Source organism: Borostomias antarcticus, assembly GCF_949987555.1.
Source record: "Borostomias antarcticus genome assembly, chromosome: 3".
Classification (NCBI taxonomy): domain Eukaryota; kingdom Metazoa; phylum Chordata; class Actinopteri; order Stomiiformes; family Stomiidae; genus Borostomias; species Borostomias antarcticus.
Window position 1 is genome coordinate 7,873,359 of NC_140236.1, and position 15,491 is coordinate 7,888,849.

The 15,491-nt window shown below is 46.3% G+C and overlaps 1 protein-coding gene across 1 annotated transcript in view; it reads left to right on the top strand.

Moving 5' to 3' along the window:
* Positions 1-13,739, top strand: part of slc16a4 (solute carrier family 16 member 4) — a 33,324-nt gene extending 19,585 nt beyond the window's left edge. Inside the window, exons 7-10 of the mRNA XM_084436440.1 lie at positions 51-698; positions 7,467-7,678; positions 9,310-9,403; positions 11,439-13,739. Coding sequence (XP_084292566.1) covers positions 51-698; positions 7,467-7,678; positions 9,310-9,403; positions 11,439-11,656 — 1,172 coding nt within the window. The 3' untranslated portion in view covers positions 11,657-13,739. The remainder of the gene's footprint in view (positions 1-50; positions 699-7,466; positions 7,679-9,309; positions 9,404-11,438) is intronic.
* Positions 13,740-15,491: the final 1,752 nt, after the last annotated feature.

The window sequence follows — 15,491 nt, forward strand, 5'->3', positions numbered from 1 at the left end:
TCTGCCTGCTGACCCTGGGGGGGGTGGCTCTGCTCTTCATCTCACCACAGGAGCTCTGCTGATCCTGGGGGGACTCATGCTGAACCTGGTGGCCTCCGGAATGCTCCTTAGGCCCATTCACATCAAGCCCTCCGCCCCCCCGCCGTCCACTCCCCCCGCCCCAAAAAGCCTGGCCGTCTCCCCCGTGACGGAACACCCCAAGAATGGCTGCTCCAACGGCGTTTCTGCCCCCCTGACCAACGGCTTCGCCAAATCTGACATTTCCCCCTCCTCGCCCCCGTTGTCCCACCATTGGGAGACGGAGACCTCGGAGACGTCTCCCCTCAGCTGCCCCCACCCGGGACCCCCGGCAAATCCTGAACTGACCAGCCCAGTTGTGAACGGCATGAACGGTCACGACCGGGGCTTGGGCGTGAGAACGGCGGGCCCGGACGGCTCACCGGAGCTCAACGGCGGCCTGAATGGCTCCGTTTCCGTTGGGTTTTCGTCTCCACACACCAGCACTCCTGTGGACCCGGTCGTCAGGAAGACCAAGGTTTTGGACTTTTCACTCCTGAAGAACCCATTCTTCTGCATCTACACCTGGTCGCTGGTCTTCAGTCAGCTGGCCTACTTCATCCCCTACTTCCACCTCTCGGCGCGCGCCAGGAACCTGGGTATCGATGCCATGGACGCCTCCTTCATCATATCAGTAGCAGGTGAGCCTCAGTCTGGTCTCTGATCAACGACACGCACACACACACACACACACACACACACACACACACACACACACATATACACACACACATACACACACACACGCACACACACACACACACACACACACACACACACACACATACACACACACACCACACACGCTCCACTAAGCCTACACTCTTAAAATGTAGTTGAAAGAAAGCAAAGTGAGTAAGGGTTGACTTCTACCGTTTTTCCAAGTTCACCTACTTCTGCTTGCTCACTTTTTATGAAACTTGGCAGGCTGATAGAGGGCTATCCCACACATGCTCACAGCAATTTGGGTGTCCATAGGCCCACGCCTATAGCGCCACCATCGGGTCAAATTTGCGATTTTCAAATGCTCATAACATCTGCTCTGATTGCCCTAGATACATGAATATGATATCATATGATGCAGAGGCATGTGCTGAACAATTATGCCAGAGGCCGCTTAACTATTAAATACATTTCCTCCATTTTAAATATTCTGGAAAACCTACTTTTGCGAACTACAGTAGTACTAGGCAGTTTGTCCAATCTCGACGAAACGTCATAGGTGACATCTACAGTATGGATACTGAATCTCAAAAGGTATTAAAAGATGTTGAAAGTGTCAATCACTGCCTCTGCAATAAATCAATGGCTGTGTCCCAAATGGCTAAAATGCTGCCTCTTCAGGCAGCATTCGGAGGCGAGGAGGCATGTCTCAATCGAATATTTACAAAAAATGCTGCCTGCTGTGATGCCTCTGAATGGGCAGATTTTGAAGGCAGCATAGATGTATCCTTCGTTGGTCAATATATCCCATAATCCCTTGCGCCTGCTCTGATAAGAACAATAGTTCTTGTGAGTTTGACAGAAACGTCTGAGCAAATAAAAATACAAGTTGTAAAATGATTTGGCGGGTAATATCTCTTATCTATATAAAGAAACTAGATTACTATTTTGCACCACAAACACTTTTTTTCCAGATTTTTTTTTGTTGTTTGACCGACAGGGGGTAGTTGTAACTGACGGATGTTAACTTTCGATATTTTGGTGACAAGACAGCATAGCTTTGTTACACATTGCTGCCTTGGAAGTCCGTTTCAATCCGGACTCCTTTACAGATAACTTCAGACTGCCTTGCACAACTGCCTAACGGTTGGGACACAGCCAATAACTTCCTGCAGCCTACCATTTGACAGGAAATGAGGCATATCTCAGCAACCGTTTGCAGTTTGCAGATTTTGGCACTAATCGATGTGCCCAAAAAATAATTTTAAACCCTCATAACTCCTGAACCCAAGCAGTTATTTCAACCAAACTTGCTGCTGCATGAGTGAAACAGGTTGTTGTGCTGCAATGAAGAGGGAGTTAGTAGTCCAAACCATGTGAGCCCCACGGGTCAATGCAGTTCAAGCTATCAAAGGCCAATCAAAGGCCTTAGAAATGCCTCTATTATTAAACTTGGTCAGGAAAAGGTTGTCTAGGCCCCCAACCCCCAGTAAAAATCTGGCCCTCATCGGCCATTCGGCCAATGCTACAGTGTATCGTCAAACTTGAGATTAAAATGTATGTATGTATGCATTGAGAGGAACAGAATTGCTTCTTAGACCTATGAGCTCCGCCATCTTGATTTCCCGCCATTTTGAATAGATTAAAATGGAACTAAAAGGAGCTAACTCTAGGGCCGATTGTCAGAGTTTGACAAAACTTTACACGGAGCATCTTTGGGCAATTATCAAAAAAAGTTGGAATTTCATAACTATGTGGCCGCCATATGCTGAGAAATTTAAGCGGCATACAAATTAGGTTGACTACTATGTAAAATAAGTATAAAGCCCATAAGACTGAAAAGGCTTACGGGCTTAAAATACTTAGGTCTATACTACTAAGTACTAATACTAAGGCCTATAAGCAGGCCCATAAGACCTATAAGTGATTATAATGTCTACATTTCCTGTAAGGTTTAAAAGGCATATAAGTTGTTTGCAACCTGTTAGACCTATCAGACATATAAGGCTTAAAAGGCCTGAGGGGCCTGTGAGGCCTGCCCTCCTGTGGCATCCTTTCAACTTGGACACATAAATTGCTGCTTGCAGCTACGCTTTTTAGTACTGTATGACATTATAATTGATAAGATATTAAATAAGAATCAACAATTGAATTGGATCATCAAAATGATAATCCTTGATTAGTTACAAGCATCTAGCCTTCTATAATGTAGTGGGGTGAGACAGGGATTGTGTATTGTATTGCGAACTGGAGATTAATTCATCCAGATTGTGTCAGTCGACAGCCAATGAGTTAAAAAGCAATCAAGCTACTGGCAATGGCAATGTAGAGAGGCTGTCATTGAATAGACAGTGGGCTCTGCTATTGTTCTTTGAATTGAACTTCAAATGTGGGAGGTTCAGTGTTTCTTTTGCCCAGGAGAAAGGAGAACCAGCTTTCTGGAGTGCCTTTTTCAATCATTAAAACATCAAAAAAGATGCAGAAAAGTCCTCAGTCAACTCCTAAGCATGAATTATTTGTGAACAGCTCAGACTTTGGAGCCATGCTTATGTAATGAATGTGCTTACATAAAAGCTGAACTCTGGCCCACTGGACAAAGCTGTTGGGTTCAGCTCTACCCCATTGATGAGGCCATTGCATACGAGGAGCAGTATTAACAAGTTCTTGACCATACACATGCGTGTAAATCTTGAAGGATGCTTGCGGGAGTGCTTACAAGAGGTACTAGAGGTATTGCGGCCACGTTGGCTTACGTAAATTGTGTGGGGAACGCAGTGTGCCCATATTGATAAATCATTGAGGTATGCACTGTTCAAGCCTTACTGTCAGTGGGTGACTAGACTATGTTGTTCTACGTTAGCCAATGATCCACTGTTATCTTCCCCTCAGCATACTGTAGCTTGTCGGTCTTTTGTAGAAATGCAGGTTTATTGTAGATATACCTAGATATGACTGTGTGGGTTGCTGAGGTAAACAACTTTCTACAAGACAATGTCTGTTTCTGCTGTCCTGTGGGTGCAATGATAAGAGGACCAATAACAGGAGCTGTCTCCATGATGCAACACCAAATTGTATTCATATCTCATCATTCCTCAATATTTGATTATGTGTGTATCCTTGCTTTCTGTAGAGCTACTGTAGTATTAGTATTGGCTTATTTATTGGGCTAGGTTGTGTTTCATTTCCAGGGTTGAGTATTGGGCTTGAAGGGTTAGTTTGGTGGAGGAAAATAGCCTAAAACTCAGAGGTTCATCCTTAGGGGGTCCAATGTACGCCAGACCGGTGTCAGGATTTACACTCGTGTAGATGTTGTCTCAATTTCCACCACAAACCCCAATAAGCTGTGCCAGCAATTAGACCGGGCCAGTGACCCAGCGGAGAGAGCCGAGCTCATCGCCAACGTTGGTATACTCTGCATGTCACATTCTCTGGTCATGTGCGGCGTTCTGAGAGAACCAAAGAGAGACGCCACCCACTCCACAAAGCCGCCCTATCCCAGTCAGTGTTCTCCAGCCAGGCGCACCCCGCCCCCACCTCCCAACTGCCAATCACAGGGGCCCATGCGGGCCAGGCGGGGAGGAGGGCTACTATAGACCCGAACAGGCCCCCGTGTCAGCCCACCGCCGCCCAGAACTGTGCCTTTCGGGGGCGGTCGCTAGGCAACGGCTTACTGAGTAGATTGGCTGCCGTGGCGACGAAAGGGGCTCCCGGGCGTTTCTCGGGTCCGAGTCTGGAGTGGGCCGACATTGTGCGGAGGAACGCTGAGGCGACAGCGCGCACAAAGGCGAGGCCAGACGAGCTAGCAGCGCCCGTTTGGTAACGAGAAGAGTAAGTAAGTAAGTAAGTAAGTAAGCTTTATTTATATAGCGCTCTTCACAGCACGGATGCACAGAGTGCTTTACAGTAATAAATTAAAATGGCAATACAACACGAGACAAAATTAAAACGACACAGAACAGAAAAAAAACAACATTGCGACCAGCAAGGCGTTATAGATGGCCGAAGGCCTGCCTGAACATGTGTGTCTTAAGAAGTTTTTTGAACATGAGTTCAGTGGATGGCTCTCTCAGGGCCTGGGGAAGAGTGTTCCAGAGTCTTGGCGCCACCGCCTCAAATGCTCTGTCACCCTGGGTTTTTAGTCTGGTCCGGGGCACCGCCAGGAGACCCTGGTCGGATGATCTCAGAGACCGACTCAGAGAGTGAGAGTGTAAAAGTTCTGAGATGTAGGCCGACATGAGTTCACACACCCCTGTTCGTACACCTTGTTGACTTACTGTCCTCCTTTGAAGTGAGACGAATGACACCTCTCAGGTCCGAGAGCGACCGTGGGATGGTTGCCTTAAGAGGCGTGCCGTGACACCTGCTCCTCTGTCCCGACCGACGCGGGAACCTGGCATCGAGCGAGAACGGCGGAGACGTGGTCTGCTTTACGATTCTCCCACAGCCTCTTGGATCGGGCGGAGGGAGTTTGGAGAGGGCCCTGTCGAGATGACATTGTGCAGCGCTTCAACAGGGACAGCTGGCGGACCTCGCCCGACCCGCAGAGGTTAAAACACACAAACAAAGCCGGCGGAGTTGTCGGAGACGGAGACGGCGGACGCTCCAAGGGGGGCGGTGGGGCTCCGTGGTCGCCGGTAGAGGACATGTAAACACACTACAGCTGCCTCATGTCATCCCCCCAACCTCTGCGGCTATGCACGAGGTTCCGGTACATTCCATGACGAGGCACTTTTTTATTCTTACTTTTTTTTTTTTTTATCCCCGGCCCTCATATAGGAAATGACCCCCCAAAAGTTGGCGAACTACACCGTTCAATGCCGCAAAGTAAAGTATTACAGTCAAAATCCATAGATTTCAAGGAGAGTGTGTCATTGGCTGCAGGCGGTTACACTGCAGTGGTGGAGAGCGAGATGGGATTGGCTACCAACGCTGATATCTGACTGCCTGGGACCTGTTTGTTTCATTGATCTATGGGATGGTGCTGCCGTTTTTTTCCGAGCTATTCCTGAAGCGGTCAATAGCCCACTGCGGCAACCTATCACATTCCAGGCGACCTCAGCAGCCGAGGTGCAGGATATCTGCCGCGTCATCGTAGCGTCCCGCCATAGAAGCTGATAGATGTCAGAAACCCAAATCGATGCAAGTTTATTCTGCCTCTAATGAGTTGTTGATCTATTTGACGGACATGTAAAGCAGGTGTCAGGGCTATGGACATTATGAGGACGCTCCCGGGGTGGTGTGTACACTTGCCTCTCAAGCTCAAGAGTCCAAATGAGAGCCATGTGTGTGTGTGTGTGTGTGACTGTGGGTCCAGCAAGGCTTCAGTCTCGCGTGCCAGACCTCGCGTTTGGTCCTGTTGCTGCAGTGCCCCGGTCGCCTCTTCCCTCCCACGCAAACCTTCACCTCTCTCTCTCTCTCTCTCCTCCCCCTTCCCCCTTCTCTCTCACTTACACAGAAACTCTCTCATACAGCACACACGCACACACACACACACGGACAAATTGATTATTCTATAGCACGCTGTAGAATAGCACAATAGTCGATGTATTGGAGTTCCACGGACATGCGTGTCACAGATTGGCAGGTCCCTTGCTGAACTTGGCCAGAGGCCAACCCAGACCCCAAATGTGATCGACACAAAGCGTTTTTTTCTTGATGTGCGCCTTTTAGGACTGGCCACTCACAGGGATCTCACTGTGTGTGCATCAACTTAGTCCGCTGTATTGTTAGCTTAGGAACATCTCTTTGGGAAGGCTATACTCCATAATGTTGCACAGAATATATTGGAATGGATTCATTGCACCAATTATATCTATAACGTTGATGTTTTTTTGAGAGGAGGGGGTGGGGGGGGGGGGTAGCCTCGTGAGACCAACCTGACTCACATTCTGTCTCTCTCGCAAATCAGCCTGGATACTCTCCCTAGAGATCCGTTTCGGCCAGCTCAGAAAACGATCTCGCCAATCAGCGTTGGTTCGGAGGAATTTGAAATACAAACAGCTACGCTGGGCGGGTTTATGCCAGCGAAGAGCGGCTGAAGTTAGCGAGCGATAGACCTTTTCAGATTTTTTTTCAGATGGTTCATCCAATCACCTGCCAAGTACTTTTGAAAGCGCCTGCCCTTTTCCAAAAACCTTCCCACGGAAAGTTTGTAAATGTGTGAAACAACTGTTCAAGTCATCATTTACAGCTCGTTAATCTGCATTGTATAGAGAATCTCATGGTTTCTAAAAGTGCCAGTATTGTGGTTGTCTGGGTGTGGACTCAAATGTTCCACTGCTGCATTCCTATCATAGCCCGCTAGCAGAGTTGACTCTGCCAGGTAGGGACCACCCTCAGGTGTGTCTCCACACTTGGCTTGAGCCTTTATCAACCCCGAAAATGTACCTAGGTGTAGCTGCCGGAAACCGTTTTTGTTATGGTAGAGCTCGAGCGCCTTATGACAAGTCGTGATGGTTTGTACTGTCTCTCTCTCCCCCTCCTCTTCCTTCCCCTCCCCCACGTTTTGTCCCCCATCTCTTTCTCTGACCCTCTCCCTTTCTCTCGCTCTCTCTCTCCTGTCGTCTCTGCTCCTTCATCACCTCCCCCTCTGTCTCGTGCTCTCACCCCCGTCCTCCGCCCTCTTCCGTCCCCCTGCCTCCCCCTCTCCTTTTCCTGCCCCCCCCCCCTTCCGCTCCCTGTCCCCCCACCCTCTTACCTTCTGCACTCCCCCCCCCTCTCTCCCTGCCCCCCCCCCCCCCCCCAAGGTATCACAGAGACCATCGCCCAGTTGGGCTCGGGCTGGTTGGCGGACAGGAACCTGTTCCATAAGTACCACTACCACAAGGCCTACCTGATCCTGTGTGGCGTGGTCAACCTGCTCTCGCCCCTGGCCACCTCCTACATCCTGCTCATGGTCTACGCCGTCTTCTTCGCCATCTTCTGCGGCGGCTACATGGCACTGTTACTGCCCGTCCTGGTAGGGGAACCCTGTGTGTGCGTGTGTGTGTGTGTGTGTGTGTGTGTGTGTGTGTGTGTGTGTGTGTGTGTGTGTGTGTGTGTGTGTGTGTGTGTATGTGTGTGTGTGTGTGTGTATGTACTGTGTGTGTGTGTGATGCCATCCTAAATCATTTCTCAGGAGAGATAAGTGTATTTTATGCACTCATAATCGGCAGGTGGACATGATAAGAAGCCTTGGAAGTGTTCCTGTGATCCAGAGACAGACAGGGGCCTCTAGGAGCGATACTATTGTATTTTGCACTGTCCTGTCTTGTCCTTGCACCTTGTCAATTTGTTGTAATTCATTTGTTGTATTCATTGTTATGCAGAAATAGTCCAAAGCAAATTCGTCTTATGTGAAAACCTTCCTGGCCAGAATAAATCTGATTCTGATTCATTTCCCCTCCCACACACTCCACTCAGCCTTGTTAGAGGCTAAATATACCCTCACATGTTATATGAGATGGAGGATGTGTGTGTGTGTGTGTGTGTGTGTGTGTACTGATAGTGTAACCAGGCTGAATTGGTTGAACTCACTCCTCGGTATAAATCCCCCCACCATCAAACAGCTCGCTTGTCAGTGGTGTCGCTGGTTAAAGTGGTGGATATGGGAGGTGGTCACGTATGTTTGTAGGTCAGAGGACCCAGATCGAACCCAGCACCGGGCAAACGAGGAAGCAATACTGTCAGGTGACGCAGTGACACCTGTGAGACAGGAGAAGCTTCTGTGAACGTGAGATGACCCTTACCTCATGTACTATCTTGAGAAAGAGCCTCCGCCCTCTCCCTAGGCAAAGAAGCAGGTGTGTGTGTGTGTGTGCGTGTGTGTGTGGATGGCTAACAGTAGAATATCTTAAAAAGGCCTTATACTGAGAGGGTGTCGTCCAATATTCTCAACCACCAACTGTCTGTTAGGGTGGGACCGTAAAATAACACCCGGAGTCAAGTCACCTGGAAATACGTCATGCAGGATGAGTGTGTGTGTGTGTGTGTGTGTGTGTGTGTCACAGGTTTCACTGCATCGCTCGTCAGTATCGCTACCTCACTTGCCCGCGCTGGGTTCGATCTCCGGTCCTATGACGGTATTTATACTGAGGAGTGAGTTTAACCAATCCAGCTCGCTTCATCAGTATGTGTGTTTGTTTTTCTGGTTGAGCTGGAGGTTGTTTACGTGAACACAACTGCACTCAACCGACTAGTTTGACAAACTACTGTAGTCTCAAGGATTAGGAGGAGTGTAAATCCAGAAAGTAACAATATAAAAGGGAATACACTGTGTCTCATGCATACACAGCACATGACATGGTAGGGTGCACAGCTGGTAGATTCACTCACCGTATTGGCTATCTGCAGGCTACCCAATAGGAATGCAGTCTGGGGTTATCTATTTTAGGATCAGGCCCAATCAAGACCCAAAGAAATCGCCCCACAAGTGATTATACTCTTAGGTGCACTTGTGAGTTGTGACAAGTTGTAGAACATTGGCTTTTCCTACGTTAAATGCAATTATTGTAAGTCGCCTTGGATAAAATCGTGAGCTGAACGACTAATGTAATGATAATGACACTGACAATGACACTGGCGTCTTGTTCCTCTCGTCTTTGTGTACAGGTGGATTTGGTAGGCCAAGAGAAGCTAAACAACTCCATGGGCTTTTCCATGTTCTTCGTAGGTCTGGGCTGCCTCACAGGTCCTCCTCTTGCAGGTGAGTTACTTGACGCTCTGAAGGGAACTGCATCCAGCGATTACACACCTAACCCTGCTAAAGACGCCGTGATCTAGATATGAACAACAGGTGTTGGGGATATTTATAGTAAACCATAACAACCCTAAGGTTAGTCTTGCATCAACGTGGACAGGGGGCCAGCATATGGTCAGTCAAGCAAAAAACACCGGCACTATCATCGAAGGCAATAGGCCTTTTGGTATTTTTGTGCCGCCTAAAGGTGCGTTATTAATGAATAATAATGGTGAGCTGAGCCAAGGGTAATTTGCCTGGCGAACCACTTGAACATGTACAGTGTGAAGTGGAAACCCTTGTCATTCACATGGCACTGTCACGCTTGGAGCATGCGTGACTTGGGTGTTCTTATCGGAGAGCTATGCAGATGTGGCTTATTTCGGCATGCATTGCCCCCTCTTCGTTGGCTAATAGCGTACCAATTCACATTGTTTGAATTCTGTATTAGCCTACTAGCGAATACATCAATAGCCAACGACACAAAAAGAGACAATTCAGATAGTACTGTACTTTATTGACATAGAGAACATATAGGCTACCAACACATCTGTCTGTAGGCCTACAAATGAATGTGAATAAATAGACAGCCACAGGTATCTCCTTCCAAGCAACTTTAACATTTCATATCATTAATTTGCTCTGCAACTTTCGCTCTTGCACTACAGTAGGACACGGACCAGCTTTGCCTTTTGATACAAAACAAACAACTTTTATACTAACTTTCATACTAACTATGCCTAATAAATAAATGTGCCTTTTGCAAGTAGCCTTTGACGTTTGCCTATTGCCCAGCTATGTGACCATATTTGGGTATTCTGGTCTTTTGGGATTTGCCTTGACACATATGCATAGGAGTGACCGGGTCAAATTTCATCCTGCCTGTAGGAAAGTTAAGTGTTTGAATAACAAGGTTGTGGTCCTCCTGCCTGGGTTGGAATTGTACGGTTCGAACTGTCGACAGGTGAGCTTTGTTTGGCCTGTCGACCTGTTTTCGATCCGGAGAACAGGTTTGTGTCTCAAACACTGAAAGTCCTGGAATGCCTTGGGTTGTCCATCTATGTATCTTAACCAACATTTAATTATAGGGGCATGAGTCTAACACAACATTCCATTTTTTAAGACGTCGTAAACACTTAGTGCATCGTGGTCAACGGTATGATCACAGAGTCAACGGTATGAGCACACTGAGGTATTCCCAGGAAAAACAACACTGCATGCCTTCACACTGGCCTCTAATGGGGGGGGCGGTTTGACTTGAACTCAGTGACTTGGCCTCACCCACTCTGTTAGCCGATCCTGACAGGGGCTTGCGTTTCAGGGGTGGAAATGTGACCATTGACCCCCTCTGGGCTGGTCTGGAAATAGCACGCTGCCTCTGTTTACCATCCCTGCTGGTCCTGCAGGTTAATCTCACCACAGGCAACACCCAAACACCCCCCCCGTAACCAGCCTCAGACTGGGGTAGCTGCTGGCCTGATGAGCAGCCCTGGCCAGAATAACTAGCTGCCATTGTTAATTAAGGATGAGGCGACTGCTAATCTCCTGTCGTATAATGATGTGTGTATACCATGTGTTTTAATCAATGACAGTCTAGAACTGTCCATCTAACCGGTGAGATGGTTCTTACTCATGCATCTTGTGTTTCAGGGCATATTTACTGCATTTCGTTCAACATTTCCATAAGTAATTGCTCTTATAACAGCAGTGTTACATATGGCTCTATAGTAAATGCATTGTTGAATGTACAGTAGCAATCACTCTTTGTCTATGTCCAGGGACGACAGACGACAAGCCTACTTGGCTAACTCTGGTTTCTTTAATGTCCCTGTCAAATAAACAAATAAACATAACTTCCATTTGACACTGTGGAAACAAATCCCTTCTTCCAGGCTCTCTCCCTCGGGTCTGGACAGGCATTGTGGTCTGATCATGTCATAAGGTATTTGATGTTTGATGAGGCCTTGGGCGTTGCGTTGAGATCCTTGTGGTTTGTTTGCAGGCTTCCTCTATGACTACACCCAGACGTACGACTTCTCCTTCTACCTGGCGGGTGTTTGCTACCTGCTCTCCTCCGTTTCCCTCTTCCTGGAGCCGATGGCGAGACGCTGGCAGGCGCGCAAGACACGGGCGGCCGCCCGCCGAGCGGACACGGGCTGGAAGACCAACGGCTGCTTCTGTCCAGAGCCCCTCCACAACAGCGCAACCTCCTCGACCTAGCGGTCCGCCAAGGACCCACAGATGGACCCTAAACAACCCCAGTTCCGGGGTGTACTTTAATGACCTTTGAACTTTTGGAAGAGGGTCATTAGACAGACTGAGGAGAAATTGATAATGACCACAGTACTACTATGCCAGCCCAAGGATACAATGGAGACTTTCAGATAATGAAAGGCGAATGGATAATCCTGATTATAAGCCAAAATTACACTTCCTGTTGTGCATATACTATATTTGATCCCCATGTTCTCAGTGGAGTTGCCAGCTATGGAAACTGATCAACCATGTTGCACTGGGGAAGGTTACTTCTGTAGCGATGAGCAGTCTGCCAACAGGCTTCCATCGCCATCAGTTTCACTCAATGAAATTCTTACTCATGGAGACGATGCGCTGTTTAGTAAGTTTTGGTTCCACAGATATCTTTGTATACTTCTCTGTATTTATACCTGTACTCACAAACATGCACTTTGTGCTAGTTTCAGATCATGCTGTATGACATCGGTTCCTAGCCCATTTCCAACCAGTCCCAACCTGTTAGACCTACCTAGTACCTGTTAGTACTAGACCTGATCTACTAATCATTGTCATATTTCTACTATACAACCCTAGTGTGTTCAAAATTGCAATCAAAACCCAAGTAAACTGCTTCTATGCAGCTTAGAAACTGCTGGATAGAAGATCAAAGCAATATTGCTAGTGCAGAAGCCACCACTGAATGATTCACATTAGCTGCTTGTTTTCTAGCGTATCCCCACTATCCCTGCACTATGCGCTATGAAATAATCATGGCTCACATCAAATATTTTCGGCTTGTTTGATAAACTACACGTACAGTATAACCTTGCATTGAATGACTAGCTACAGGGGAATTTATTGTATACTGTACACAGTTGTACCCTTGCAGCAGTGGAAAAATATCATGTGAAAACCTGGATTCATATGGTTACTGGTCAGTAGCAGGGTCCATTGGGTTGGTTTGGTTTACTGTGTAAAGTACAGTGTAAGTTACTGCACCAAGTGAATATCAAAGATATTTACTCGTCACGCATGGCGGCGAATCTATCCTCTATGTTACTACCCATAGACTGTACTGTATAGAGTTGGTAGAGGGAGTGAATGTTGTCCTACAGTCTGTCCAAACAGCCAAATTAACAATGCAGCTTTTGAATTTGATTGGGTCATTATTATATGGGAGTCTGTAGTTTTTATTGCGCTGTCAAAGGATCCCTTGTTTATCACCACTGTTTGCCTTTATATAATGTACTGTACTAACTTTCCTATAATGTGAACCAAAGACACATTACTCATTTTCACCTAGAACCTTATCATAGTTTTATTATGAAAACCAGGGATGGCCGTTTGATTGATGTCACACTGCCCTCTAGTGGCACTGGAAAGCTTCAACTCAAAGAATGCTGTCTCAATTAGCACCAAATTATTCCCCCTCAACTCACTTTGACAATACTCAGTCACACTCATTGTTTGCTTTCAATACTCCATCTACAGTTATGCACAAAAGCCCTTTCTACTCCCCGCCAATGCCTGGAGAGCCAGAGGCAGAGTATTCCGCTCGTACACTCATGCGATTGAGGGCCAGTGAATGTTTTGTTACATAAATCATGTAAAAGCCTTATATTTTGTTGATGCTTTAAATGTAGTTTTCTTCCTGTATTTTTGTTATTCTATCTTTAAGCATTATTTGTCTATGTTGGGTGTTTTAGGGGTAGTGAGGTATGTCTTAGCAATATCCTGTTAAAGCAATATTCAGAAACAATTTCCATTATTTTCTCAATAGATGAATCTCATGAACACCACTAACAGGCAACGTTTTGAGGTTACTCCTGTATTTTATACTTGATATTGTACTGAAATGGCGCTCATGCATTCATTCATTCATTGTTCTGAACCACTAGAATTTCACATTGATATGGGTTTCAGCTTTTGTTTTTGATTGAAGTAAGAGGACATGCTTAACCAATTATATTAATAACGGTCACAACTCATGTCACCTACACTTGTAGTCCTTTTTTTAAGGCTTTTAACAGACTGTGCAAGCAGCTGCAATAAAGTGACATGTGAAAGAGTTTATCTCTGAGCCTCAATACAGAGCCCTCACGGGTGTTATCATAATATATAATACACAATGTACACACACACACCTCACACAAACAAACCTGTTTTATGCCACCATAAAAAGCACCAGGGAAATAAGTATTGATATACATTTTATTGACACAATGCACAAATTACATAACAACAACAACACCATATCATGGGGCGTTTTCAAAAGCAGTCGAGAGGATTGTTTTGAATTGAATATGCATCACTTTTAGACTATCACATCTATGGTTTAAGTACTCACAGTCAACACCTGAGGATGATGACGATGTTGTCCAGGAATAAGACAGTAGGAAGGAACCGAGAAGCACAAAAGAGAACAGAAAAACAAAAGGCAGTTAGGAACACATCCAGTTATTGAAAATATACAAAACTCACTGCATTGTTTACAATTTTTTCCGGCCTTCAAGAATAGCCGACTGTGTTTTTAAACTGACCCTCTGACTCGTAACACACGCGCACACACACGCGCACACACACGCGCGCACACACGCACACACGCACACACACACACGCACACACGCACACACGCACACACACACACACACACACATATATAATATATATATATACACATAATGTGTGTTACGAATCAGTTGGTTAAGTTTAACTGTCGGCTATTCTTGAAGGCCAGAAAAAAAACAAATATATATATGTATATAAAATATATACAATTTTGGTATTTTAAAAATATATAATGTTTGAATAGTATGGTCTTAGGAATGGGACCTCTCAAATCTAAACGCACACACAGTATGCATGATGAATCAATTAAATTAAATTCAAACAACTTTATTAGTCACACTACGGGCAATTAAAATAAATAATCCCACAGCACCTATTCTGTGTCTTATTTCATTTGACCTAATGGTAGGTCAGGAATGGGTTGAACCCAGGACAGGGTAGCAGGGTATTTTGCAGCACAAGCTTACTGCTGTCATGTGGTGGACTTAGAGGTTCCAGCAGCACTAAGAGCCTTAGATGGCGTGAACTTCCCTGGCTCATGTTCCTGAAGAACTATTTGCATTAAAGCCGCTTGTGTCGGTGATACCAGTCTGTATCCAACTGTGCCAAGGAGGTCCCCACAGGGACAACAATACCAGGGCAAAGACATCTTTACTACAGCTCAGCCAGCCTGGCTCCAGGCCCTGAATATGACTTTTAGAAATGCGATTCAGGGTCTGGAAAGACTCTCCTCCAGAGCAATATCTCTGGTTGGAATTCCAACCAGGCCAATCAGTGTCCTTTGAATGTGATTTCAAATTCTGTGATTGGTTAGGGGATAAACTAATCGCTGAGGACTCCCTCTTTGGCAACGCCCATCTCAGAAAACGGCTGCAATGGGAGCCTGTTCAGACTGAATAATCAAGTGAAACGAAATGCAATTCAGTCTGAGTGTCGGGCTATAGCTTATCTATTCTGGGTTTCAATAGTCCGTTGATTTTACACAACTTCATTTCTAAAGGTGGTGTGTATGCTGTGTAGTGTGTGAGAACAGTCCAGCCTCCTAACCAGAGAGATGTTTTGTATAGGTTTGGAAAAGACGTTGTTAAGAGGCCAGGCATGAAGCTAATGTTTTGATGGAGCGGGTGGGCGTTAATTAAACTGAGTGATTTTAACCGAACAACGCCGTTACAGGTACACATTCTTTGCCGTGCTATCCCTGCTTGCTGTCAATAGGGACAGGGCCAGCACGCAGGTGTGTGTGTGATAATGG